This window comes from Melozone crissalis, unplaced genomic scaffold (assembly GCF_028551555.1).
Source record: "Melozone crissalis strain CALT ecotype California unplaced genomic scaffold, PUWL_Pcris_2 ptg000007l_1, whole genome shotgun sequence".
Lineage (NCBI taxonomy): Eukaryota > Metazoa > Chordata > Aves > Passeriformes > Passerellidae > Melozone > Melozone crissalis.
The window spans coordinates 8,343,721-8,370,714 of record NW_026535785.1 but is presented as its reverse complement, the minus strand read 5'-3'; the positions used below and the strand labels follow the sequence as shown (position 1 = coordinate 8,370,714).

Here is a 26,994-nt window from a genome sequence, read left to right as displayed (position 1 = left end):
AAATTCACCTTCACCTAAAAACCAACAGTAAAAAAATTACCAACAATTCTAGATAATACTGGGCTCCTTCTAAAGGACGGTGAAACTAGAACTCACTCTCCAGAAGTTTAAAAATTAAGTCACTGCCATGTAAAATTCAACTAGGTAAGCTAGCGGCGGCGGTGCCAAGGGGATCTCAAAAGTTCTTTAAAAAATCCAGGCTAGCAGGTTGGGCTGCAGCCAGCAAAGGTCCAGCTGCCCCCGTTCCTCCAGTCTTTCTGAATAAACTCAGAGTGAGGTTGTGGGGTTAAAAATGAAATAAAAAGCAAGATAACGGAGCGATCTTTGCACCGTCCCATCCCTGTGGCGCTGGAGTCCAGGACAGGCAGGTTGTGACTCCCTCGGCTCACAGCAACACTGTGACCTCGCCTTAGGTCCCTCTTCTTCACTCCATCCCCCTCCATCCCTCGCTTGTTCCTGGACATAAAGGCAAAGCAGCAGCCCTGGGGATGGACAGAGCCAAACCTCTGCCAGTGCAGAAGAGCCCAGCAACAGCGAACTATTTTATGCGGGAATCGTCGCTTTGCTGCACAATTCATGAATTCAGGTTTTTCTGTGTTGTGTAGCCAGACAACTTCATCCAGTGTAAGAACCTCCCAGCGAGGCTCCCCCAGCCCTTCAAGCTGCCCTACGTAACACCTTGGCTGCTGAAGGAACAGGGACTGAGGAGCCTGCTCATCTAACATAGGGCTTGCTGCAAGCTTCCTTCCTCGGAGTAACTGGCCCTGATCTGGAGCAGAATGTGCCCATGCACTTCGTGACCTGCACCCACAGCTACCTCAGAACACACTTCCCCAGCCTCTGCTGTGCCATCCAGCCCCATAGCACATGCCAGCTGCAGAAGTCATGCCCGTGGTTTAGAAATTGCCTTTTGTTGTGTAGAGGATCAACGTCACATAGAAAATATTACAAAAAAGGTTAATTTGTCAGCTGTCCAAACATTATTAGACCACATGCTTTATACAGCAGAGAGGCAGCCAGCTCACTCGGCAGCACAGCCAGCTGAACTCTGAAGAGACACTTTCTTGCTGGTATAGAAAGCGCAGGGTTTTTTGTATGTAATTTATTTATTCAACGTTGCTCACGAGGAGGAGGAGGAGGGGCAGCGAGCGCTAAGAGTTTTGCTGCATCTGAAGTCTCCGTTCTGCGGCGGCAGCCAGGGTCCTGCGGCGCAGGGTGGCGGCGTCGGCCGCCGCTCCCTCGGGCAAAGGCTTCTCTGTGCTCAGCTCCTCATCGGAGGTTTTGTTCAAGTAACGCCTGAGGGAATAAAGGAAAAGATGAGTGAGCAGAACCCACCAACCCACCTGGTTCTGGCTCTGAGAAATGCATTGCTGCAGTCGGGAGGGCTGGAGGAAAATGCCTCAATAAAAGTGCACGCAGGTTATGTGCTCCTAAAAAAGCCCAGATCATCTACAACAGGCTCTGCAGAGTTGGCAGAAGCTCTTAGGTTTTGTACAAGATCTTTGTGCCTTTGGGAAGGAGCCAGTTCTAAAGGTCAGGGCTGTCCTCAGCTCAGAGCAATTCACAGCAGGTGAGTTACTGACTCCCTCTGTTCCTGTTACTCCACTCCTCAGCCTCTGGCACTGCCTACCACAACAAGGCACTCCCCGATGGCAGCAGGTAAGCCAGTGACAGAGGGGGCACTAGGGGCTGCACACTCTAAGGCCAGAGGGCAAGGAAGTTGCTGCCAGAGTTAACATCCCAGTGAATTTTTACACTTTAATGGCAAAAAACCAGGAGTTTGAAATTCAACAGCTCTTCAAACCAGTAAACCAGAAAGTCAAAAATACTCTGTCTTCCTAAAAGACATTTTTTCAATCAAGGAAAAATTAAGTCTAAGAGTAAGTCTGTTTATAGATTTATAAATGGTGTCACACTCCCAGGTATTTATAAGGCATTTCAGTGTGGAAAAGAAAAAGAGCAGCAGTAGCCTGACAACACCAAAGGACCCAGAACCTGTGTCCCTGCAATACAAAGGAAGGGAAAATACTTGATAAAAACACTGCAGTTTTTTCTACATCACTAAAGTGCTTTTCCTTTTCTGCTTAATCAGCAACTGGATGCTAATAAAGTCTACCAACATAACTGGAATGCCAGTAAAAGAGTTGGATTCTACCTGTAACAGCTATTACTGGTTGGGCTAAAAGAAACAGTTCAAGTTGGTCCCTCTCTCTTCAGCAGTGATGACTGGCTGGTGCTGAGCACCTCTGGTGAGATCTAGTAAGGGTCACCTGTCAGATCTGCACTGCTCTGGGCTCTGTATCTGGAAAAAGTGGTGCCTGACAGGAATTTCAGCTGTAAGAGCACAGGCAGTGAGGGCTGACACCTGTGCCAGGAGCCAAACTAAAGATTGCTAAAGGATTCAACCCAAGTAACCAGTTCTCAGTACATTCTTAGACTAAAGCCCACTGAAGCTGGAAAAATCAGCCTTTGATTTCAAAGAGCTTTGGATGAACTGCACAGGAAGCTGTGTGCATGTTGGGACACGTGATGCTATTTCTGAGCTGGGTTTAGCAGTACAGCATCCTGAGCCTGCTGTGGCAGATGTATTCATTCCTCTTACTACTTTTCACATCAACCCAGGCTCTCAGTGGTCCAAACCCATTTGAAACCCATTCTGGGGGACTCTGAGTGGCCAGAGTGGAGTTTTAGGAAGGAACATACTTTCGAGCTTGTTGCAACAAGTCCTCCTTCCGCTGAACCAGCATTCGCTGCCTCTCATCGGCTGACTTGGAAAAGCGACTTCCCCTGGCCTCAAAATCTTCTGCTTCATTAGGTTCTGCTTCCATCTCGTTGAATTCCACCATTTCTTCCAGTCTAGAGTTCAGTTCAAGAGGCACTCTCTCAGTCTAAGAGAAAAGGAAATAAAGCATACATCTTTGCAAAATTTGGGCTTCTTTGCATCAAAACAAGAAGCTACAAAGAATTGTCATTTTCTGAGGCACTGGAAGAAACCAGTCTCACCTGCTGTACCCAATTCCTTCGGGTTCCTTTGAAAAATCCAGCCAAAAAACAGAACAAAGCTATTTCAAACCATGCTCAAAGATCCTGTATCCTATAACGCTGTATCTTTTATGCCATGTTTGAAAGTAATGTCAAAGACAAACATTAATTACTCATAATTAATGCTCTCTGAAAATGGGGCATTTGAAAGTCAGATTCTGCAGCTGACTTGACAAGTGATGCAACAGTAAAGAGTTGAAAAAGCCGAAATCCACATACTAAGGAAAGAATAACAAATGTATTTGCAAAGATAATTTGTGCTCAAGAAGGGAATTTATGAGGCTTTGGTTCACTGGGTTCTGCAGCACCCAAATCATCCTGGTTTAGACTGCTGGAGCAAGGCTGGCAACTGTCCCCAGCACAGTGTGCCAAGAGAGGAAATGGCAGCCCCCACATGGCACCTCTCCCCCCTGACAGCCAGCTGATAACACTAACCCAAAAAGTGAGCTGCTGGGTGATGGTGTGGGTGCACAGCAGAGGGGAAACAGCACATCCTGATCACACCCTGCCACACACCATCAGATCAGCCCCCGATGCGGAGATGCACAGCCACGGCCAGAGCCAGGAGTGGTGGCATCAAGAAACAAATCACCCCAGGAAAGCACTGAAGGCTGTAGCCATCATTTGGTAACCAGAGGATGACTCAAGCCAGTGGGATGCTCCAAGGCAGCTCCTACTGCCCGGTTTGGGGCCTTTGGCAGAGCTGCCGATTCCCTGGGACTGCTGCTCCAGCCCCAACAGCCCAGACGTGGCAGCATCACAGTACAGCACACAGGCTCAGGCAGCTGAGGTGCAAAACAAGTTGAGTCATGCCAAAGCCCTAGAGACAGGCCAGTAAGGCCATCTCCCTAACACAACAACTTCAGAGAGCAAACACCGAGACAAATGTCACTTCCCATTAGGTAGGTGAGCCAAGCAGGAGTCCCAGAGCCCAAATCAGCACAGTACAGACACTGCAACCTCAAACAGAAGTGTGGGTGTTCAGCCTCTCTCAGCAAAACCACCACTGCTGCAATTTACCAAAGTGCACACAAATGCACTGGGATGACACAGAGGCAACCACTGGACTGCCTCAAAGCACTGCCACATCCCTGAGGAGGGAGGGAGAGCCCCATGGAATGATCCCATGGATTGTGCTGGGGACCAAGATGACCTTGGCAGACCCATGGAGCAGGTACAGAGCAACTCAATTGCTGCTTCCAATTGCCACACAGGGGGGAAGGGAAAAGGGAAACTCTGCTGGGGGAAGCAGTGAGGCCACTCTGAGTGGCCACTCAGAGGCCACTCTGTCAATGTTCAGACAAGATCACTCCTTTGTCCCCCTGGGCCATTTGTGTCAGAAGATGCAAGTTGGCTCACCTAAGGTTTGGGGGTTTTTCATAAGGTTACAAAGATTCAAAACCCAAAAATGCTTGATCCAGACCAAGATTTTCATTCCTGCAGTTCTGTAGCTGCTACCTCAGGCTCATACCAAATATCTGTACCATCACTACCACCTCTTCCTCAGCCTCAACTGCAGAATCACACCAAATCAAAGGATCTTTTGTCTTGCAACCTGCTAACAAAGGAACTGCTACAGTTGAATTCCAGGTAGTAACAGGTTGGCTCTTCAAGTCACTAAAGGCTGCAGAGAAAGTCACACACCTCACAAATTTACTCAGCAAGTAGAAAGGGAGATTTATAAAACAGAACCCCTCAGGATGTCACTATTACAGCCAGGAAAACAAAAGTGAAATGAGGTCTTACTTTACTCACAGGGTAATTTTCTTTCCCTGCCACAATGTAGCTAGCACATGCTGCTTAGTAAAGGCCTTAGCAAAGAACAGCAAAACCCATTATTGTGCTTTGCATACAGAAGGGCTGTTATCTCTTGGTCCAGTTCATATCTCACTCCATTCCCACCAAAGCTCCTCATGTCCTAAAGTGCTTCCTCCAGAACACAAAAGAATTCTTATACTCAAAAAGTAAATACTCCTCCTTTTAATGGAAGTGTTTGGAGATGTATAGAATGGGAATGAGAAGAAAAAGGGGAAGAGCAAAGCTACCTGCTCTTCATATTCCACAGACAGGCATGGGCTGACCAGACATGAAAAGAGACATGATGATCCTCTGTTCTTTGTACCATTTGAGAGCACTTTCCCTCAAGGAAGAAAAAGAAAAGCACACAGATAATCCTTTACAGGGGCACTATATTCATATCTGATTTATCTGCCTGACTGTGTTAGCTCTGATGTGAAATGCAAGGAAGGGTTGCCACCAACCTGACCTGATTACAGAACCAAAGGCACCTACCAGCCCATGCAGCTTCTAATTGTGCTTTCTGCCCATTTTTATGCCAATTTACCTGTGTGACAGTTCCAGTATCCTCCTGATCAGTACTGTGCCTTTCCACAGGGTTGTTCAATGCAGGTCTAATGCTGTCTGCACGCTGAAATGCAAACATCATGGGTTTAATACAGTGTGGGAAAGAGCAAAAAAACCTGAGCTATTTGAACACTTCAAACTCTGCCCTCTGCAATGTCAGGCATTGTGTTCAATTTAGAAACAGATAAGTTAGCAATAAACAGAATGCTCTGTGTTGAGAGAGAATTGTCTCTGCTTCCCCACACACAGACTCCAGATAACAGTACTATCTGATGTGCACAGAACCAGAATTCAATATTCTTATTAACAGAAACACTGTCCCCAGACTGCTTTACTGAAATCTGCTGGCACTAATTAAGAACAAGGCATCATTTTGCCAACTTTCTTTGCAAAAAATCTTCCTAAGTGGTACAATTCAATTATCTGTCAGCAGAGAAATCAACTGGAAATGTTCTAAAAGCTCTGCACAAGAGAGACTGGGAAGAGCTGTTTTAACTGAGCAAATATTTGTCTCTTGTCTAGCTAGGACATTTTCAATATATTTTTGGTACATGACTGAATACACAGCATTTACAGAGATTTAAACAAAGGGAAAAACAAATCCCACTGATTCACCTGTGCTTCAACTCGTTTCATTCCCCTCAGTCATTACTAGGAGGCTCAGTGCTGTGATAAGAAAGAAAGAAAGTAATTTTAGGTGCACAGTTCGTGACTCACCTGTGTGGGGAACGGCACCTGGATGCGCCCTTCCAGGATGTTGTCAGTGGTGATCTCCACAGAACGAGTTAGCTGCAGATCCTGCAGGACTAAATGATAAGGGACCTGAGGGAACATCTCCTGAATCTGATGGGCCTGCAGAAAGCAATACAGTCAGTATCAGCAGTAAATAGAAGTCAGTTGATAAGTATGTCAACAGAAGGAGATTAAAAATATTACCAGCTCAAAGATGCTGCTTATGATACACAAATCCACAGAGAGAAAGAAAAGAGAAAGGAAACCCATGCTGGTTGTGACTTGCAGGGCAATATGCTGCCCCCACTGAAGTCAACACCCAAACTGCAGCTCCTGAGGAGACACCACATGGCCCTGAACAGTGCCTGTAGATGCACAAAGGTTTCAAAAGCTTCCCAACCCTCTTCTTATGACAGCCTTTTTAATAAAGGTCTCTACAAAACTCATGGGTGACTGAAAGTTAGATCAACCCTGGGAAGAAAAAAAACTATTTTGATTTTTGCCATATTGGTTCCAAAATGGTACTGACAATGACAAGTGGAGGAAGTTTCAATAACCCGCTGCCTCCAGCCACCCTCCCTACAAACCAGTTGAATAGGGTCTGAAAACTCAATTAAAGTAAACTGAGTTGTCAGGGAACTGTGAATTGAATGAAAATGACTGAATTTCAAGTTAGTTAAATATTATCCAAATTAAATAAGTAAAGGTAAGACAAATAATATGCTTCCAGAGTCCAACAACTGGATTTCATTTAATATTTAAATGTCTATTTTCACTATTGCCCAAAGTCATGGGGGGGCAAAGGGGAATCAGAATACAATAAGAAAAGAAAGGTGGAAGGAATTCTGAGAACAAAGCAAAAACTATGCACCAACTGACAGTGAGTTCCAACACAAGCAACTACTGCAAACATAACCCTCCACTGTATTAACCTGTGACCAAACCAACTCATTTAGCATTTCAGCCTCTGGCTTTCCCCTCAAAATACTTCCCGAGGGTTTTATTCAGTAACACAAAGGAAAATGTCACTTGTTTTCTATTAAAAATGTGTAACACTTTTATAATTTGCTAATATTTAACCAGCTTTCCATTAAAGTAGACATTTTAATATAAGTTGCTACTGTACTTTTGATAATACATAATCCTAACAAAATCATTACTCATCTTTAACAAAAGCCTATTTGTGTCACTGTGTCCAGTAAAAGAAAAATTAAACTGACCTCAAATGGAGAGTTCCAGCATATTTAACTAATAAATTATCTGCCAGCATCTTTTGATCCCTCTCTGCCTCAAAGACCCTAAAAATAGTGGCCTTACCCTGCTGATGTTCAAACAGAAGTATAGGCTATGGGTGGGAAAGACCTAATATTCAGAAAATTCAATCACTTTCATGAGACACTTCAGGGAACATTTATTTCCGTGGTATAGAACACAGTAGGTTGAAGAACTCAAAGGAAATAGCACTTCTCAAAAAAATGAAGTGTTTCATGAGACCACATCCTTTTCTTTTTGTACTACATTAGAGTTTTTATGCATGAATTCAACAAATATGGAATTTCGTCCTCTACACTTCTATCATCATCATGAACCAGCAAAAGCTGAGGGTGCTAGAGAGCCCACCTCACACTGACAAGACACTGAAATTGCTATCTTGAAGCTTTGTGCTATTAAAGATTAAAAAAACAAATCAAAACCTATAGAATGGTTTGATCAGTTACTACTTGACCAACAGCTAAATTCTCTGGTTACAGACTCACACCCTTTGGTGCTGCAAGTTGGCACAGAAATACTGAAAAAGAGCTGAAGAAGTTGCACTAAGCAAGCTGAAAAAAAGTCTACTCATCTACCCAGGAAGTACAGGTCATTCTTCTACCTCATTCACTTACCTCCAGACCTGTTCTTTTACATCTGAACCCAAATATAGGCCTAACTTCACTGAAGTAAAGCTTCTCTCACTCAGAAAAACAGCTTTCACCTAGTGTCTAACCACTGTTTTGACTTCCTTCCCCTTTATGTTCTCCATTTTTATGTAACCCTTTCCCCTACACAACACAAACAGGAAAGCTGAGGTGCAGTCTCACCATAACATTGAGCTGGGAGTTGCTGGCTTGTGCAATTCCAAGGATGTTGGTTGTGTGCATCACTTCCACAGAGAAACTGGGCAGCCAGCTGGCAATTCGAGAGCCTGGGAGGAAGAAATCACCAAGAAAGTAAAGAAAGAGCATGAGAATCTCAGCAGGCCAAGTACTTCTACATGTATTTAACATAATTCTTTATATTCCACAAGGTATGTGCAGGGAGTTCTGCAGTGCAATCTGTCCTAAGGTCTCCCAGACATGGAGATGGCTGCAGTGAATCAGAAACTGCCCATACTCTCCTCAAAAACACTGTCATAATGCTGTAACAGTCTGGGGGCTGCAAAGGGATCAAGGAAGTAACACATCCTTGTTTTCTTTTTTAATGTTCCTATTCAAGTGAAAATTAAAATAATCCAGAGTCAAATCCAGCTCTGGAATATATGAATAAATCCAGCAATTTTACAAAAACAGGACAGCTTCTAAGAAATCTGAATCCAGGCCCAAAATGGGTCATCACTGAGAAATACCACTTCAAAGGGACACAGAGTAACTGAACAAAGAGACTGCTGCAATTGTGTGCTTCAGCTCAACAGAGTAGGGCACATGGGTGGCTCCCTCCTCCTTCTGTGCTGCCAATTAAATAAACTCAGGCTTTGCTCTATGCCACTTCTCCTTCTATCTCCATGGTAATACTGCAGGTCTCCAAGACACTGGAGAGCACTGGGGAGGACAATCATCAAAAATATTGTGTTATTCTAAATATAAATGTCCTTTGGAGACCTAAAGCACCCCACAAGTGGAAGACATGCAGAAGCTATCAGCCAGTTTCCATGTACCTAGAAATTGTCTGACCCTTCTCTGCCCACGATTCTCCCCCTCCAATCTCCAAAGATTTCAAAACAAGCACAGATGAGGAACAGGTCAATGTGTAAGCTTGCAGTGAGCATTTCAGCTGCCTCATAGGAGCTCCACAAGGGCAGAGCCCAAAGTTCAATATTTGCACTACTGAAATCATTTGAGAAACACCACGAGTGTCATCAAAATCTGGGAGACTGTCGAAAACAGCACTCACCAATACCAAACTTCTAAGAAAAATCTGGAAGACAAATGACATAAATTGCCTTTTTCAAAACAAGTTGTCTCCATATACAGAACTTATTGTGGCCTGGAATCACATCTGCTTTGAGAGTACTTACAACACACTACTAAAAACCCCAAATATTTTAAACTGTTGTGGCTACATGATTCCTTCTGAGACTAATCTTCTGCACCAAACCAAGCACTGCAAGTGTCTTGTAAACTGAGTGGCAAATGGACTTTTGACAACTACACATTAGCTAGGTGATAGGGGAAAGACTGACTTTTAGACTACACCACAGAGGGCTTTTTCCCTCCTCTTTGACTGTTGCTGATTAACCATCACATGGCAGCAAAAAAAGACACAGGAATTTCCCATTCTGCTTGTCAACATGGCACATAGTGAATAAATGGCAGTAACTGAAGCTGCTGACCACAACAAATCCAGGAAAAGGGAGCACTTGTACAAAATCTTTCAAGAAGTCTCCACAGCTCTGGGAAATCTCAGAGCTCTTGCAAAAGAACCATCAGAGACACAGTGGTGTTTGACAAACACAGGCAGAGCATGGTTTGAGTTCCAGCTGAAGCACAGAGAGAGCTCTCTTCTAGAGAAGGCTTTCCAGAACGCCCTTCTAGAGAAGGCTGTTCCTGCTCCCCTGGTTCATGAGGGCACCAGCAGCAGGTGTCAGGTGTGCTCAGCTCACCATCAAAGTGGAAGAAGTGATTATGCTGGTTCAGGCGGGGTCTGCCTTCTGCTGCTGCCACCGGCACCAGGTTCTCATCCAGGTTCTCCCTCTGGTGATCCTCCCTCACGTGGTGGCTGTCAGTGATATTCAGAGACATCCTGCAGGTGGGGCAGGATGTGTCTTGTTCCAGCCAGGACCTCAGGCACGAGCTGACAGGAAAACAGTAATGCTGGGGTGAGCTTGCAGTGCTTTTCCAAAACACCACTGTCACCAGCACATCAGGCAGCTGCAGCATATTCTGTACACAACATCAACACATGGACTGCTCAGAGATACCCTTAATGAGCTTAATTCATCACATGGCCCTCCTGATGACTCTGGCATAGGTTTCTTATTACTTTCAGCTGAAAATACTCAAGTGTTCACTTTTTATAAACATACACACAGATTTATCACAAGCTTAAAGTATTCTCCAAGCTTGCTGTCCTTCTAGCTCAGAACAAGCAAGTTCTGCCTGGAAGGGAGAAGAAACCAGCTCTTTTCTCTCACCATTCCCAAATGAAAAAGGCAAAAACCAACTGGACACATAGTTAATGTATCCTGACACATTTTCATAGCAGTTCTGCCTGTGATGAGGCAACAGCACCTCCAGTGTTTTCAAATAGCTTTTCAAAATACCAATACCCAAACCACAAAAGTCAGCACCACTCCAGCAACCCTCTACACAGATATTTACTAATACTAACAATTCTGTGCCCTTACAATGCTTCCTTAATTCTGAAATTTTCTGTCCTGCAGAAAGTGAGAAGTGTTTCAAATGCAGGTTGAAACACTCAAAGCAGTGCATGCTTTTTGATTCATGCTGATATACCCAGCTGCAGTATTTGTTCAAGTTGAACCTAATTTTCAGTGTGGAATTTCACTGAATTTCACAGGGCTGAACACTTCTCAATATTGTATACTTCACATTTTGCAGGGTGGGTTTTTTTCCAGAAGTTCTCAAAACACTTTAGAAAGGTAAAGACATACAAAAAGATCAAATAAACCTGTTCCCAAAATTGTGTATTTGCAAAGAAAATGAAGGCACAGGTCACAGGTTTGGTTGACAGAGCAAGAGAAAAGCTCTAATTGCAGGACTATAGTGAAGTCAAGGATACCAGCATTCTGTCCTGAATGTTCCTGAAACTTTGCCAAAGTGGTTTCCATCACCTTGCAATGGAGGGATACACTGGGATGGGTTTCCATAAACAACCAAAACACCACAGTAAAAAACTGCCACCTTCCACCACCTTGGTCAGCAGCACAACCAGCAGGCTGGCACTGGCACTGCTGTCCAACATCACCTCCCTGACCACTGGAAAACCTCCCTGCCCACAGCAAACTCACACCTCTGCTGAGCTGTACTGCAAAGGGCCCTGGGGAAAAACACAGTTTACCAAGGTGCCACCACACTGCTGCTCCTCCACAGCTCAACAGCCAAGATGCTGGAATGGGCACAACCCCGTGTCAGCTGCATCAGCACCAGAGCCCAAGAGCCAGCTGTGGTCACACCCTGGTCACCCACAGCACCTCAGGAGGAGGGCAAACAGCAGGTCAAGGCTGGCAACCTTTCAGAGCAACAGCTCTTGAACTTGCCTGCTTCCTAGAAGGTAAAGCAGAGTTTCAACATGCCTAAAAGATTCAGACAACTACTCCCATTAAATTTCCTTAATATTTGGGCACAGGGTTGATCTCAGCCATGCAAATCTTCCCTGCCACCTTCTCTTCCACTCCAAAGAACTCATGAGGAAAAAAAATCCCATGTAATTGAGAATGGACACAGTGTTCAACCTGTTGACAAAATCACCAGGCTTTTATGAGGAGAGAAACCACTCTCAGGTTGTAAATAGAGTTATTAGCTACATCTGGTTTTATATGCAAGCTGTCCACTGTAACATGTTCCCTCCCTAAAAGCACCAAGGAGTGTAACTTGATTCAGAACTGTAATTGCTTCAGAAAAAAAATACAAAAGGATCCTTTTAAATATAGAGAAAATGTCTTTCTGAAGAGAAGACCCTGGGCTTCTCAAGGGCTCAGCAGGTGATTAAATATTCACACGATTCAGTAGCACTGGAAAAGGAGTTTCTGCCATGGAGGCACATTATCTCATTAGAGACTTCTTGGAACACAGATAAATATTTATGGCAAGGTTTGTCATAAATGACAACAAATTAGCACACAGATTACAACCTCTGGTTTGACAGTTACCAGAAAAGCAAAATGCTATTTACAGAAAGTAACACCCACAGGGACAATTTAACTGACCTGCATATTCATCACATGGCCCTCCAGAAATGCCTGCTTCAATCCCTGTTTCTCATTTCATATTTAAGCACAGGCATGGAAACATAAGCACTGCTACAAAAGATCCAAGGAAAGTCACATCCAGCCCAGCACACTATATCCACAAGCATATGCCACTATTCACTACTGAATGAGTGTAAGAAGCAGTGTATAGAGAGGTTCTTTGGCCAAAAGTCTCCCAGTTCTAACTACCACCTGCTAAGGGACCATTTCTGCTGATTTGGTTAACCTCTTTTACAGCCCTGATGGACTCATTGCCCCTTGAAACCACAGATTCATACCTGGCCTCCACAGCCGTCCTGGGGGACTCACACCATGTGAGGATGCACTATAAAAATACTCCCTGATTTGTGAGGATGTGAGGATGCACTGTATAAAAATACTCCCTGCCTTCTCCTTAAAGCTGATACCTGGAAAGTATTTAAGAATTCAGCTCTAATTTTTCTTCTTCACCTGAAAATCAACACAACCTCCACACAACAAATCTACTGACCTGTGTTTGAGCAACTCAACTCTGGTTACCCACTAGCTGACAAGGTACACCCTCTTAGTTTGGGGGAAAAGAAGTGCACCAGGTGGAACAACCCAAACATGAAAATGACTGGAGTGAAAAAGACTTGTACTTTGTCGTCAGAAACAGACCAAGACCACCCAGGCAGCAAGCACCCATAAGCTCTGCTGTTAGTTTGTTACTTGACATCCCACAGTGGATTCCAGCCATGCCCATCTCTCCCTTCCCTTCTCAGTGGGTGCAGCTCTCCAGCCTGCACACACGTACTTGTGGAAGAGGTGGCCACAGGGGAGTTTCCGTGCGGATTGCATGGAGTCCCAGCAAATGGCACAGTCATCGTTGTTCACTGCCAGCTCCTCCGGTGTTGCAACTGCAAACCTGCAAAGAAGAAACAGGAAGAGACAGAAGCAATGACTACACAAGCTCAGCACAGCCTCCTCTCTAGAGAATCCAGCAGTCAGAAAACCTTACCCTCCATGTTAACTTTTCATTAAGAGACCTGTGCCAACAGATTTGTTATTTTTTTTATTTGTTATTTTTCAGGCTGCACTGCAAAGGAATACACACATACACATGCCTCTGATGCCTTTTGCAGGCACTTTTTTGAACATCTCCTCATACATCCTATGTGCATAAAGCTTTGACTTAGTACTTTCCAAGAGACAATTATATGATCATTTTGTTGAGATCCTTAAATTATAATCTGTATAGATTTGGTTTATGTCATTTTTCTAAATGAGTTTTAATAGCTGCACCCATTAAGCCGTCTGTTTGGGATCATAAGCATTTATAGTGACTAATTTTGGCCTCAGATTTTGCCATTCCCATTTGTCTTTTCTCCCTGTTTTTTTAAGCTACAGTGCCGTGTAAGCAGTTACTACACAGTATCCAAACACAACAATACAGAAATGAGTGGTGTAACAACATTTCACAGCACTGCTGGTGTGGATGTATCTGAAGAACAACCACATAACAGCAGCTGCCAATGGCAGCTTCAGAAGGAAGTTAGAACGTGGTTCTTCCAGCATAATCAGAATGACCAAAACACATCAAGTTATTCAGATAAGAAGTCTGTGACACATGCAACTCAAACACCTTTGTGAACAGCTCAAAGGGGTTCAGTGGCTGCATCTTACTGGAAAGAAACAATGCATTGTGGATGAACTTTATTATGCAGCTCTTAATGTAATATCACAGCCATTAAACAACTTCTCAAAAAAAAAACCTCAGGAATTTCTAGACAAGCCAGTGTTCTCCACCTGGACTACAGCAGCAGGATTTAGCAGGCCTCCCAATTTCTCCATATGACCTCACTAAAAGGGAATGAACTAAAGTACTGCCAAAGTGCTCCTAGTTCCACTTTAGGTAAAGTCTTAAAAGTTGGCTTCAGGTTTAGTAAATACACTGGTAAAGCTAGGCAGGGTTTAATTAATGTTTTGATTTCAGCCAGTAAGTGAATGGCATGGCCTAATGAAATTAAGAGCATTGATTTCTATCACAGCCAAAGCCAGTATTTGACAGCTAAAACAGGCAGAGCTCTTCAGGGCTACTGTCACCCCACAAAGGCAGTATGCAAAAGAATACAGAGGAAACACTGGACAGAGGAGTTCATTTTTTTGCCTCTTTATACATTACCAGTAATGCTGCCATTATAAAAGTCAATCCTACATATTTGTTAAACCCAGAAAGAGTCTCCCCACTAACAAATAAAATGGGTAAAAACACACTCCAAGAGAATTAAGGTCAGGTTTGGAACATTGCATCTGTCCGGCTTACACCATGCCACAGTGTATCAAAAGAACATAAAATAATCTCAACTTCTTTCTCAGCATCCTCTCTACTAGATGCACACCAAGATTGCAGAGCAAGTAAGGGGCTGACCTGGCCTCCATGTTTCCAACCACACGCAGGTAGTTCTTGTGCCGCCGAATTCGCCGCTGCACCTCGTGGAACAGGTAACGCAGCTGCATGAAAATCACCAGGCTCGCCATGGACAGCCAGATATTGCCAAACAGCTTGGGAAAACCACACAGCAGGGATTACAAACAAGAAGCTGCATCAGGTCTTGAGAGACAAAGAAATCAAGAAACCAGCCCTGAAGAATTTCTCTTTTGTTGGGTCCATTCAGACCAACCACGCATGTTCAAAGGTACCACCACTCACTACCTCTTCACAAAGAAATTTGGCAGCACAGCATTTATAATAAGGATAAACTGAATTCAGTCCTGTCCAGCTTAGCATCTCCTGCTGCCAATGAAATAATTCAGTCTGGTATTACTCAATAAAAAAAGCTAATTAAACACCTACTAAACAGATAATTACACACAGTAGTTAATACTCCTTAACAAAGTTATTTGTGATGACTTCAACTACATAGGAGGAAGTAACTTCTCTGTAATATCTGGTTTCTAAAATAAGCAAAGTAAAAAAAATATAAAATGTGTATACTCAATACCCTTTATTTTAAGGCCAGTCTATTTGTTCAGCATTATGTCCAGTATTTCATACCAGCATATGAATATGATGCATCAAGTCCAGGGAAAGCAGGGTTAGCTCCATGACAAAATCTGTGTAGTAGACATAAGTGCCCTTGCCCTCCCAAGTTCCTTCATGGTTGAGATCCCAGAGATGAACTACATATCTGCAAGAGTAAGGAAATTAACATTATTCTTTTTTGTTGTTGTTAAATAGCATGTCTATAATTCAAACTATTTTGTCCATTTTTCAAAAAACTTCTAGATATGGATTCTTTGCCCTTCTGAGGCCCTGTGCTCACTCAAGGAGGACTTCTTTTAATGTTACCAGTTTCAAACAGCAACATTTTAAAAAAGCAAAAAGCAGTCAATGCTTAGTCCACACTGGCACTACAGACACTGCCAGCTGATAGAAAAGATGCAGCATTTGCTAAAAACTACTTCAGGTAATGGAAGTCAACCTTAGGATTATAGTAACTACAGAAGCACATTTTTCAGCACGTGAGGTGTTTCTTAGGTGAGTCACTACAGCTCAGGGTCAGAGCTGAAATGCTGACAGTGACCTGCACAAAGAGGCTCCTGCATTACACACCATGTCCCACATATGCACACACAGGTGTGGCACAGGTACACATGCATGGGACTTTGTCAAAGCAAACCTTCAAGAGACAGGGCCTTAAAACAAACCTTGTAGAATGACATCAAGTAGCATCTATCAACCCTCATCCACTTTAATCCATGCCTCAAGCTATACCACCCACTAAAGCTATGCATGCATTTCAACCTCCATCTGTAAAAAGCACTCCTAAAATGCATTTCCATCTGTAAAAATCATTCTTAAAATGCTTCAACATGTATTTAATCCTTTGTACTATCCAACATATCTGCCAACTGTTTACTAGCTGACTTTAAAAGAAAATGTTCCTGTCATCTAACTACTTAAACACCAGTACAACCTTTTATTCAAATAAAGGCTTCAGGATAAGACACACACATCACTTACATAAAACAAAAAAAAGTGAATTGCAGAACCTGTGCTTAAAATCAGCACAGACTAAAGCTAACCACCTCTGCTCATCCCATAGAATCCTGCAACAGTTTGGGTTTGAAGGGATCTTGAAGATCATCTCTTTCCAAAACCCTTTGGCTGCCTCATGCAATCAGGCCCTGACCACTTCCAGGATGGGGCATCCACAGCTTCACTGTGCCAGTGACTCACCAATCCCACAGGGAAGATTTTTTTTTCCTAGTATCTAATCTAACCTTGTCCTCTGTCAGTTTGAAGTCATTCCCTTACACCATGCCCTTGTCCAAAGTCCCTCTCCAGCTCTCTTGGTGCCCCTTTAGGTACTGGATGGGGCTCTAAGGTTTCACCAGAGCCTTTTCTTCTCCAGGCTGAGCAACCTCAGCTCTCTCAGCCTGCCTCCATGGCAGGTGCTCCATTCCTCTGAAAACCTCTAAGGACTCTTCTAGACTCACTCCAGCAGGCCCACATCCTTCTCAGGCTGGGAGCCCCAGAGGTGGATGCAGCACTCCAGGGGGAGTCCCAGCAGAACAGAGCAGAGGGGCACAATCCCCTCCCTGACTGCTGCCCACACTGTGGGGAGGCAGACCAGGATGTGGTTGACATTACTGGGCCATGTCAAGCTTCCCATCTACCAACACACCCCCAGGTCTCTCCTTAGGGCTGCCCTCAATCTCCAAACGTGCATCTGCAATTCAATGAGGTAATTACCTACCCTCTTACATAAACATGCTGTATGCACTACCATCCTGAACACACAGCCTGTAAAACAGAACTTACAGAACTTACCTTAAAATCACATGAGCAGTTCTGACTGTCACCAGCAGAGACTGCAAAAGAGGAAGAAAAAACCATGCATATTATCAACATTCTGGCAGGGACAGTGGTGCAGATGCAGGAGCTCAAGGCTAAAACACAAAATTCATTTACTGCACCTTAACAAGTCCTGTGAACCAATGGTCACTATAGGTGACTGTGTGCAAAATATACCTGAGACAACCATGAAGCTTATAAATAAATATGAAAGAAATTGTTCCCAAAGACACCATGCTTTTAAAGCAGCCACTAGTGTTGCTGTTGTTAAGTGTCATTTTTTCCCAACTACAAAAGGGGTATTGCTTTTTTCAATTATTATCACCCAGCAAGTGTTGAGACCACGATCCCACCAACTACGTCTCCTCATCCCACTTCTTAAAAAAAAAAAAGAACTGGAAGAACTGAATAATAACAGAAATTTGAGGAAGGTAATTTCAAATCATTCCCTCCCTTTGCTGAGATGTAAATGCTGCTAAAATAACTTCTCTCTTTAATCATACTTATGTTTCTAGGCTAAGTACAGAGAAAAAAAAACCTGAGTCTATCAGAAAGTGTAAGATCAGAAGTGTAAAGACAAATCACCAAAAAGGTAAACTACATTTCCATGGACTCTCATCATCTAAGAGAAGATGGCCCCATCCCCTCTCTGTAATCCATCAAGCCCACAGTGCTCCATCTCTTATTCTATCCTCACAGTGAAAACACCAGCCATGCTTCCCCCAGAGACTGCCCACACCAGCCTGCAGTCAGCAGGGGCCAAGTGACACTGAGATGCAGGGGATTTACAATGAGCAACTGAAACCACTTCTGTGAAACTGGTCTGGTGGCATGCCTTCTGCATAAGTACTGTGAACAGGACAGAAGAACTATCAAACCACCAACTTCCCAAAGAAGTAATAAGCCAGTTAGTTTGAATAATTTTTTCCATCTGTAAAAAAGCATTCCTAAAGTGCTTCTATGCATATTTAACCCTCTGCAATACCCAACATATCTGCCAACTGTTTACTAGCTGGCTTTAAAAAAAACCATGCAAAGATAGGATAGACTGGACACTGCTTGCTCTACTATAATTCTTGAACACCATATATTAAGGCAAAAAAGATTAATGTTTACTCAAAAATACAGGCAAGTCCCTACTCGGCTTTCTTGGGGCATTTGCACATTTCACATTCACCCTCTGCAGCAAAGAAAATGCTGACAAGAAACAGAGAACAAGGGGAAGTTACCTAAAACACAAGAAGAACATCTACATTGCTTTATTGAAAACCCTGAGCTAAATCAATGTTTGCAGAAGAGAGATTAATAGCTTAATGTAACTTAATGTAATTCATTCACACTAATGGAATACACTTGGCAGGGTCCCTCTTGAGGAAGATCACACAAGCCACCACCAGAAAAACATTTCGGCCTCAAAGATTTATTGTTTTTTACTAAGAGCTTGAAGTCTGCTATGAGATGTCACTGCCAGTACTTGTACAGAAAGAAACCTAAATATTTTATTTCACTCACATAAGTTCTGGGTATTAAAATCAAGGAAATTGCTCATGGTTGCCCAATCCATACAGGGAACATTAAAAATGTTCCAAAATGGCAAGATATTATACAATCTCCTACGAGAAAAGATTAAACAGACTAGAATTCTTTTGCTTAGAAGGAAAGGCAGTCAAGAACAGGCAAAAAGATGATAAAATCACAAATTCTGTGAAAAAAATTAAACATTCCCTGCCCATGGCAGGGGGGCTGGAACTAGATGATCTTTAAGATCCCTTCCAACCAAAATCATTCTGTGATTATCAAACACAAGATTCAGAACAACTCAAAGAGGACATCTTTCATGTACAGAAAGCCAAGTTAATGTGGAATTTGTTGCCTTTGGATATTACAGAGGCTGACATACAAACAAGTTCAATGAATGATCATACAACTTTCCAGAGTACCTCTGGGACTATCAAACACAATGGGTTTGTACAGCCCTCAGCTCAGGAATGTTCTCAAACACCAGTGGCTGCAGTCACAGCTAGGAGACCCTTCCTTCTGCATTCCCCACACTTCCACTGACTGAGTCACTCCTTTGTTAATCAGCACACAGAACAGCTCCACTGAAATGAACAATGGGCCCCATCCTGCAACCCCAAACACCCACACTACCACACAGCACAGCTCTGAGGAGGCAACACAGGCTCCACAGCACTCCCTGATTAACCTACCCTGAGCTGGTGCAATGCTGATAATCCTTCTGCCAAGCCAAGATAAGAGACATGACACCAAAGAGACCCCACCTTTCAGAGACACTGTTAAATCTTCCAATACCCTTCCACTGTTTCATTACAAATCTGGTCTTGCACATTCTCATATTCATAGAAAAATAAAGAGACATATTGATAACTGAACTGTGGTGTGACAAGCATCATATTCTCTCACTATCAGTTGTTTTCCTTCCAGCTCCCTAGCTCCAAGTATGAATTCAAGATAGGAGAAGAAAAATAAATTGTAGATGTTATTTGTTATCTGAACTAACAATGTGCTAACACAACATACTTGGATTGGATTCCTCTCCATTGTTAAAGATTATCACTTCCTTAGGCAGAGTGCAACAACCCACCACAACATCAAAAACTTACTGCTGCTCACTCCACAAACGTACTGATGTTGAGTCCACAGTGCAAAGTGTTCAGGAGTGCACAAAAATGCTTTGCTCATCTCAGCTGAGACACAACTCATTACACAAACATAAGCAAAAGCCATGAGTGTGCCTTAAGGAAAGGATGTCTCACTCCTTTTGGGGAGAAATGAAATAGAAAATACAACTTCAGAGAAAGAGGCTGAAGTGCACATTAACTTTCATGCACACTCTCTCCATCTCTCAGGTGCTGTTTCACCGACCCTTCTCACAATGCTCATGAAGCACAATCATTACTTTTTTCATAAGCTGTCATTTGATTCCAGGATCACCTTGCATATCTACCATCTCATTCTCTTCCTCACACTAAGATTTTTTTCAGGGTTAAAGGCTAAAGAGAGAAAGCATGCCAATCTGGCAACTTCTGGAAAACAGGGGAGGATTTGTTTGTGTCTTCAAAGTTTCTTTCTTATGGGAATTAAAAGTGTTGAAGCAAATCCGTCCTGTACCAGGACACCCCCAAGTGAGGGGTCAAAGGCAAAGCAGAACCCACAACACACATGAAGAAGTCTCACCTCTGCTGCCATGAAAGCCAAGGTGTGCATGCCATGGGTGTAGCCAACAACTCCACAGACAACTGCTAATCCACAGCAGGACAGGAGCATGGCTATGAGCAGGGCCAGCACTCTGACGTGGCTGCTCATGGGTGTGGTAGGAGAAAAGGAAAGCTGCAACACAAATCCATAAATATGTGACAGTTTAAATGAGTACTTCATCAATCCTGCCTTCAATTGTCACCTCACCAAGCAAGACTTCATTCAGGAAAATCTTTTGCTTTCTAGCATAAAACCAATTTCACAATGCAATATTGTAATAAATTATGAAGAATAAAGCTAAACTCGCACACTATCCCAAAGACTCATTCATGTTACTGTCATTTACAGTCACATTTTAACAATCAGTTACTATTTTTTTATTTACAATTACCATGATTATTTGAGCTATTTAAATCACCTGTGCAAGAAAACCAGAGACACAGTAGTTTCTGCACCAAATCCACAGCATCTGCTTTGGATTTATATGCATTTTACAAAGACACCTAACCTAACACACAGTCTTCAAGCAATGTTTTGCCAATTTTTCACCAAACAGCTGATCTGAATTTATCCAGCTTGGTCTTCCATCCCATACTCCTTCCACTGTCAATTCCTTCTGGAAGAAAAAGATGTCTACCCAAAAAAAAAAACATTTAAGCTGCAGCTAGAGACTGCTGAAAAAAGTTGTCTCATTCAATAGCATGCAAAGTGTGCTAAATGTCTAAACTATCTTAACAGAGGGCTACACCTGGTCTGTCTAAATCAAAGGCAACCCAAGTGGATTGCTGGTCCATCCTCTTTTCTCCAGGGCAGGATGAGAAAGAACAGGACAAGGAAAGAAGGAGTTGCCCAAAGCTTCACTCTGATCTGATTTACAAAGTTGATTCCCATGTTTTGTTTTTAAATGGGTTCTCTCTTAATTCTTTGTATCTGGTTCAGCTCCATGTGCCCCATCTTCACAAGGCAAATCCTGTATCATTTGTCCAAGCAAAAAACAAGTATGCATGCTTTGAATGCAAAAATAATATAATAAGCATTTCTTCCCACGTGACCTGTATTCTTTCACAGCTTTCTGAACAACACTAAAAATACCAGATGACTGCCTTGCTCACTGCTGTCTTGATTTTCCTAACCCTAGCCAATGCAGTTTCAAATTTAAGTGCTTAGCTACCCGTGAATTAACAGGCCTTACTGGACATTATTTAAAAAAACCCTGCAAAGCCCAGAGCTACCAAAAAGAAAAATCATGGATTCAATTCAGGTAAAACTTCTATGCCAGGAGAGAGGAGCCTGGGAAAATGCAGGCCCATTTTAGTAAAAGGCCAAGACTTACTGTTTAAATTACAGTTTCTTCTTTCTTGCCTAGCCTTCATTTTCTGCATTTTTACCTAATTTATTCCTGGTATTAACAGAAAGTGGAATGTACCTTAGAGAGAAAATTGCACAGTATATTGTAAAGACACTGGCAGTCAAAATTCAGTATATCTAAGTGAGTGTGAAACCTGAGCACAGATTCTGCAGAAGCAGGCTCCACAGGCCAGTCCTAAAGGGCACCAATCTAGGGATGCTCTGTTGTTAAGATGTCTTTACTAAGGAGAGCTATGAAGCCATCTCATCCAGTTATGTAACAGTAATTACAGGGCACATATAAGGAGCAACTTATTACAGAAAATAAGTATCTTCAGCTCCATTTGTCTCATGGGAAAACTGAAGGAGTAAGATTGACATTGTACTTTAAGCAAGTATTTGAAGCTAATGGGACGTGCACGTGTTCAGCACCGCAGGGTGTGGAAAAGGTCTAAATGATCTGTTTGTACCTTATCTGAGCCACTGCCTGAGCCAGAAACAGAATTTGCATGCCCCAAAAGACAGCCCTTAATCAAAACTTACATATTCAAAGCGATCCTTGCAGAGCTGAACCATCAGATGGAGAAACACAAGTCCAGAGAACCAGAGGCACCACATCACAACTTCTTCCACCGTCTGAACATTCAGCACACCAAAAATGAAGATAAATTTGTAGAAAATGAAATTCCAGAATTTATCCTTGAGATGCTGTAATGGAAGAGACTCAAGTAAGAAACATATTAAAAATACCAGCAGACCTTACTGCCTGTCTAGTTTCTTGTACCATGGCAGCATAACTGTGCTACACAGCACACAATGCAGTTTCCTGCTATATTCCGCAAACAGTGCCCAGCATAAAGCAAGTCTGATCTTAGTCTGATTCTTCATGCCCAAGCAACTCAGCTACCAGGCTGCAAACACAGAGTCCTCTCTGCTGGAAGAGCTGCCACAGTTAGTTATTCAAGATGCCCAAACTGCCTAGCACCTTGCTTCCAAAAACCTGCCAAAAAGTACAGATGATTAAGAAAAGATGATGAAGTCTATGGTTAAGAATCACAATGCCTACAGTAGAGAGTGAGATGGATGAGCAATGAAAATAAAACCATTCCCACACACACAAAGTACGGAAGAAATAATATGATGTTCTCAAGCAGCAGACAGCAAGCCAGCTTGGAGGGGATTAAAAATTTATGAAACAAAATGTTTTGTTAAAGTACACAATGAAATCACCAGGAGTTTAGTTAAGACAGGCCCTGAATTCCTTAATGATGCTGCTGTTTTGGGCTCGCCAGTATTAATAAGCAGCTTTCCTTTACATGACAACTGAGGCAAACTCCCACTGACCAAACACAAGTGGATCCACACTGCTACTGCTTTGCACTTCAGTTTTTAAGAGGGCAGAGAACATCCTGGAAACCATCACCAGTTAAAATTCCTTATAGTCAACATGGACTGGAGAGAAAATCTGGCCCACTGCAGTTTGGTAGTGTCTTGGTTTTAATACACTTAGAGCCTCTACAAGGTATGAATTACAAACACAATAGGCTTTGAGAGCTGCACAGTTATTAATGAGGCTTTGTGTGCCTCAGTTCTGCATGTCAAAAATCATCATGGCCTGATTCCTCCTAAAGAACTCTTTCTACAGACTTTTATTTTAATATGTGAACACACTCCAAACCACTGCTCCTGCATTTACACAAGCAACTTATGCATTTGCCTTACTTTTTAAAAAAAATATATAGAGATACTATTCAAGGTCCTGCTGCTGCCTTCATCTTCTGCAGGATCCTGTTTTTAAAAACTCTGGGCTTTCATAGCTCCTTTGCTGAATTTTCACAACCATTCTCACATAGACAAGAGCAGGACTGAACAGCCTCAGTTTTCTTTCCTGCTCACCTCCTTTCTCTGGGGATTTTCTTGCCTACTCCCTCTTAAACCAGCAATGATGAACCATTCACTCAGTGTATGAAAATGGAAAGCACTTCTCCAGCAGTCAAGGTACAAAAGAAGAGAGAACTCAAAACTGCCAGTGCTGACAACTACAAAAAGCAATGGAGAAATGCTGCCAGGTGCAGGCAGGATGGAGAAGAACACGTTGCAAGAGTTTTGAAGTGAGGCATGCTTGTAAGAAATCTAACAGAGTTCATTAAAGACACAGGATTTTCAAGTTGACTGTGGGCTTATAAAATACAATAGGAAAAATTCCCTTCAAAATAAAGCAGAAGCTTGTGGCTGTGGATATACTAGCTAACCAAATGGTAAGACATATATTGTAAATTTATTTTTCTTGTGCACTTTCAGCAATTCCACACAGAAAATCACACCATTTGTCATGTTTTACAGTTTCCTTGTTTGCTGTCTCACCTGCCTCTCACTGACACGAAGAGGACCAAACACCATATACTGGATTAGCTTAGCAACCAGCATCAGAAAACAGCAGGCAGTGTTCACTAGTACCTGGAAAGAAATAAAGCAGTCAGTGACAAATACTTTTGCCCTATTTAGAAGAAGGGAGAGAAGGGGAGTCTAACAAAACCTGCCATTGTTCACAGAACAGTATTAGTTGCCTTTTCTTTTGATGAAATTTAAGCCTGGCCTCTTTCAAGACACATGAAGTAGCTGATAAGTCTTAGCTTGTTTTTTTTATAGAAATACTAACACAGTTTGATACAGCAGTAAAGCCAACAAACTGCTCTACCTCTTCACAATAAATTATTTCATACAGACTAACAAATTTCATAAAAGAATGTGAGGACAAAACTTACAGATCACCAAGATGGTAATTTTGTTTAACATATGGCAGATAATAAAAATCCAGTTTGAATCTGTTGTTACAGTAAGAGGATTCAGAGGTTGCCTCAAAACATGCTGAATAGCACACAACCCTTCAGTAAAAACATTTCTTGAGGCTTTCTTGGGAAACTTCTTCACAGCAAAGTAGCAAGAAGCAGAAGACATGGGTTTGGGAAAACATCTCACATTTGGCAAAGGCACTTGTAATTAACTTTTGACCTTAGCAGGACACTAAAAAGGTAGATGATGGAGAAGCTTTGCCCCGTCATTTCCAAAGGACATAACTTCTCCAGGATTCTTAAGGCTGTGAGACCCAGTTTCAATAGGATGAATATGTCTGGTATATTAAAATACAGCACCTCAGTCAAGCAAGAATGTTGTGAAGCAGATGTCCAACTACTGCCACCTTTGAGTGACAGACAGAAAAGTTCAACAGCAACAGCTCAGCAAGGTATCCAATAACCCCTTGTTGAGCCTTTATTTCAACTACAAATCAGTGAGCCAAAATTCAGAAACCATTATGAGGTTTGGGTTTTAAAAGGTACAGAAAATTAATTTTTTTTCCTTAAATGGTGAGAATGTTTCCTCTTACCTACAAGACTTTCAGTGCTATTTAAAAAAAATAAATAAAGGCAGCAAGGCTTGGGCTCGAATACCGGACAGCCCCTTACTCAGATTTTTGGCAGAGCAGGTCGGGGAGTGCTTGGCGAAGCTAAGCCCAGCAAGCGCCCGGGTCCGCGGCAAACGCCCCCAAACAGCTTCTGCCAAAGGCCCGGGCAGGACGAGCGGGGGGCGCTCGGGGAGAGAAAGGAGCACGAGCCGCGGGCTGAACTCCGGGCGCTCGGCTCTAACGCTGCCCCGCCGCCCGGCCAGGCAGGAAGGGAAGCGGCTGCGGAGGCGGCCCAGGGCGGGCAGGGAAAACCCAGCCGAGCCCCCTCTTCGTTCCGCGAGCAGTTTTCAAACAACAATAACGAAACACCCCCCGGAGCCGCCCACCGCCCCCCGGCCGCGGGGAGGTGCCGGAGAGGCCGATCCCGCTGCCAGCCCCGCAGGCCGCGGGCGCGCAGGCCCCGCCGCCGCCCCGGGCTCACCCAGACGCAGAGGCTGTCCGAGAGCAGGTAGTAGGCGACGTCCAGGGCCCGCGGGCCGGCGCAGCGCTGAGGCTCGGCCGGCTCGGTGCCCGCCGCCCCGCAGGGCGCCTGGCTCAGCGCGCGGTAGGCGCTGAGGCCGGCGCCCAGCAGCGCCAGGGCGCTGAGCGCCGTGTAGGTGCGGAGGCTGGGCCAGGGGAAGCGCTCCAGGAACAGCAGCGGCATCGCGGAGCCCTCGCCACCGCCCGGCCCCGGCTCGGCGCGCTCCCCCGGCTTAACGCCCGCCCCGCCGCCCCTCCCCGGGGCCGGGCGAGCCGCCCCCGCTGGAGAAAGGAAAGAGACCGGGCCGGAACCCCCCGCCCCGGCTCCGGGCGCCGCGTCCGCCCGTCACCCCGCGCGCTGAGTCACGGCCGGGGCGGCGCTTCCACCGGCCCAGCCCTGCCCCGCACCCCCCCCGCCCGGGACAGCGGCCGCACCGCCGGAGCCGCGCGGGGGGAACTGGAGGGGCCTCCGGGAGCCCCCAGAGCCACAGGCACGGTGGCAGAGGAGAGCGCCCAGAGACTGCAGGAGCAGCGCCCTTCCACAGGCAGCCTGGAACAAGAATTAGTCTCAAACTGCCGAGGAGTTGGGTGAGAGGTGCTCTGAAGTGCCAGGGCTCAAAAGGTGCACTCTGCTCCTTGTTCTTGCAGAACTTGACTTCCAGTCTTCCATCTGCCCTTCCTTACTTCCACGGGCAAAAAGGGTTCTGTTTTGCACTGCCCTGCTAGCTTTATTTCCCCTTGCTGGCAGCTAAGAAACCATACATTCTACTCACCATCTGTCTGGGCCTTCCATCCACAGGACCAAAGCAAACAGCCCTTGCGCTACCTTTCCCAGCATTTTGCAGTACATTTGCCATACTGCACAGCTTCAATTTGACCAGAGCACCGAGCTGTCAGGATTGTTCTGTACACTGCTTCCCAGTGCAGATGGCAGCAGAGCCAAGCACTTTGGCAAGACTCAGTTCTCTTGGCAGCTGGCACTCTCAAACCCTGCCTTCATAAAAGGACAGTGCACAAGCAACAGTGCATCTTCTGATCAGAGGCAGAACTTGGAAACAAAGCTTTTAAAGACTCATTAAGCAAAATCATGGAAGACTAAAAGCATTGGGAAGTGTCACATCCAACTAGACTTTATGTTTAGCCAAGCATATAGAAACCCCAGAATTAGAAAGATTGATATTTACTACCTACAAGAAACTGAAATGTTGGGAAAAAGCAGAAGTGTGGGTATCCCTTGCAGGATGAGACAGCACAGGACAGTGTAACATGGAACTACTTGCATGTGGCATTGGCTAAGTGTTTCAGCATGACTCAAACTCTGTCCCATAGCTAAGGAAAAATACACAAAATTAACTTCACTTT

The 26,994-nt window shown here is 43.9% G+C and overlaps 1 protein-coding gene across 1 annotated transcript; it reads right to left on the bottom strand.

Moving 5' to 3' along the window:
- Nucleotides 1-743: 743 nt before the first annotated feature.
- On the bottom strand, nt 744-25,859 carry AMFR (autocrine motility factor receptor). Its single transcript, XM_054296195.1, has 14 exons — nt 25,595-25,859; nt 24,075-24,167; nt 22,254-22,418; nt 20,343-20,495; nt 17,121-17,161; nt 15,342-15,474; nt 14,715-14,848; nt 13,101-13,211; nt 9,998-10,188; nt 8,220-8,323; nt 6,124-6,258; nt 5,387-5,470; nt 2,704-2,888; nt 744-1,296 (listed from the first exon to the last, which is right to left on the bottom strand). The coding sequence occupies exons 1-14, from the start codon at nt 25,814-25,816 to the stop codon at nt 1,152-1,154; spliced, it is 1,896 nt and encodes a 631-aa protein (XP_054152170.1). The 5' UTR covers nt 25,817-25,859; the 3' UTR covers nt 744-1,151.
- Between the last annotated feature and the right edge of the window lie 1,135 nt (nt 25,860-26,994).

Excerpts from the sequence above, each read along its gene's own strand:
- AMFR (XM_054296195.1), bottom strand. The coding sequence starts at position 25,816 with ATGCCGCTGCTGTTCCTGGAGCGCTTCCCCTGGCCCAGCCTCCGCACC. Across the intron at positions 15,475-17,120 it reads ACTGCTCATGTGATTTTAAG|ATATGTAGTTCATCTCTGGG; the intron begins GTAAGTTCTGTA and ends TTACTCTTGCAG. Across the intron at positions 13,212-14,714 it reads GTTGGAAACATGGAGGCCAG|GTTTGCAGTTGCAACACCGG; the intron begins GTCAGCCCCTTA and ends TCTTCTTTGCAG.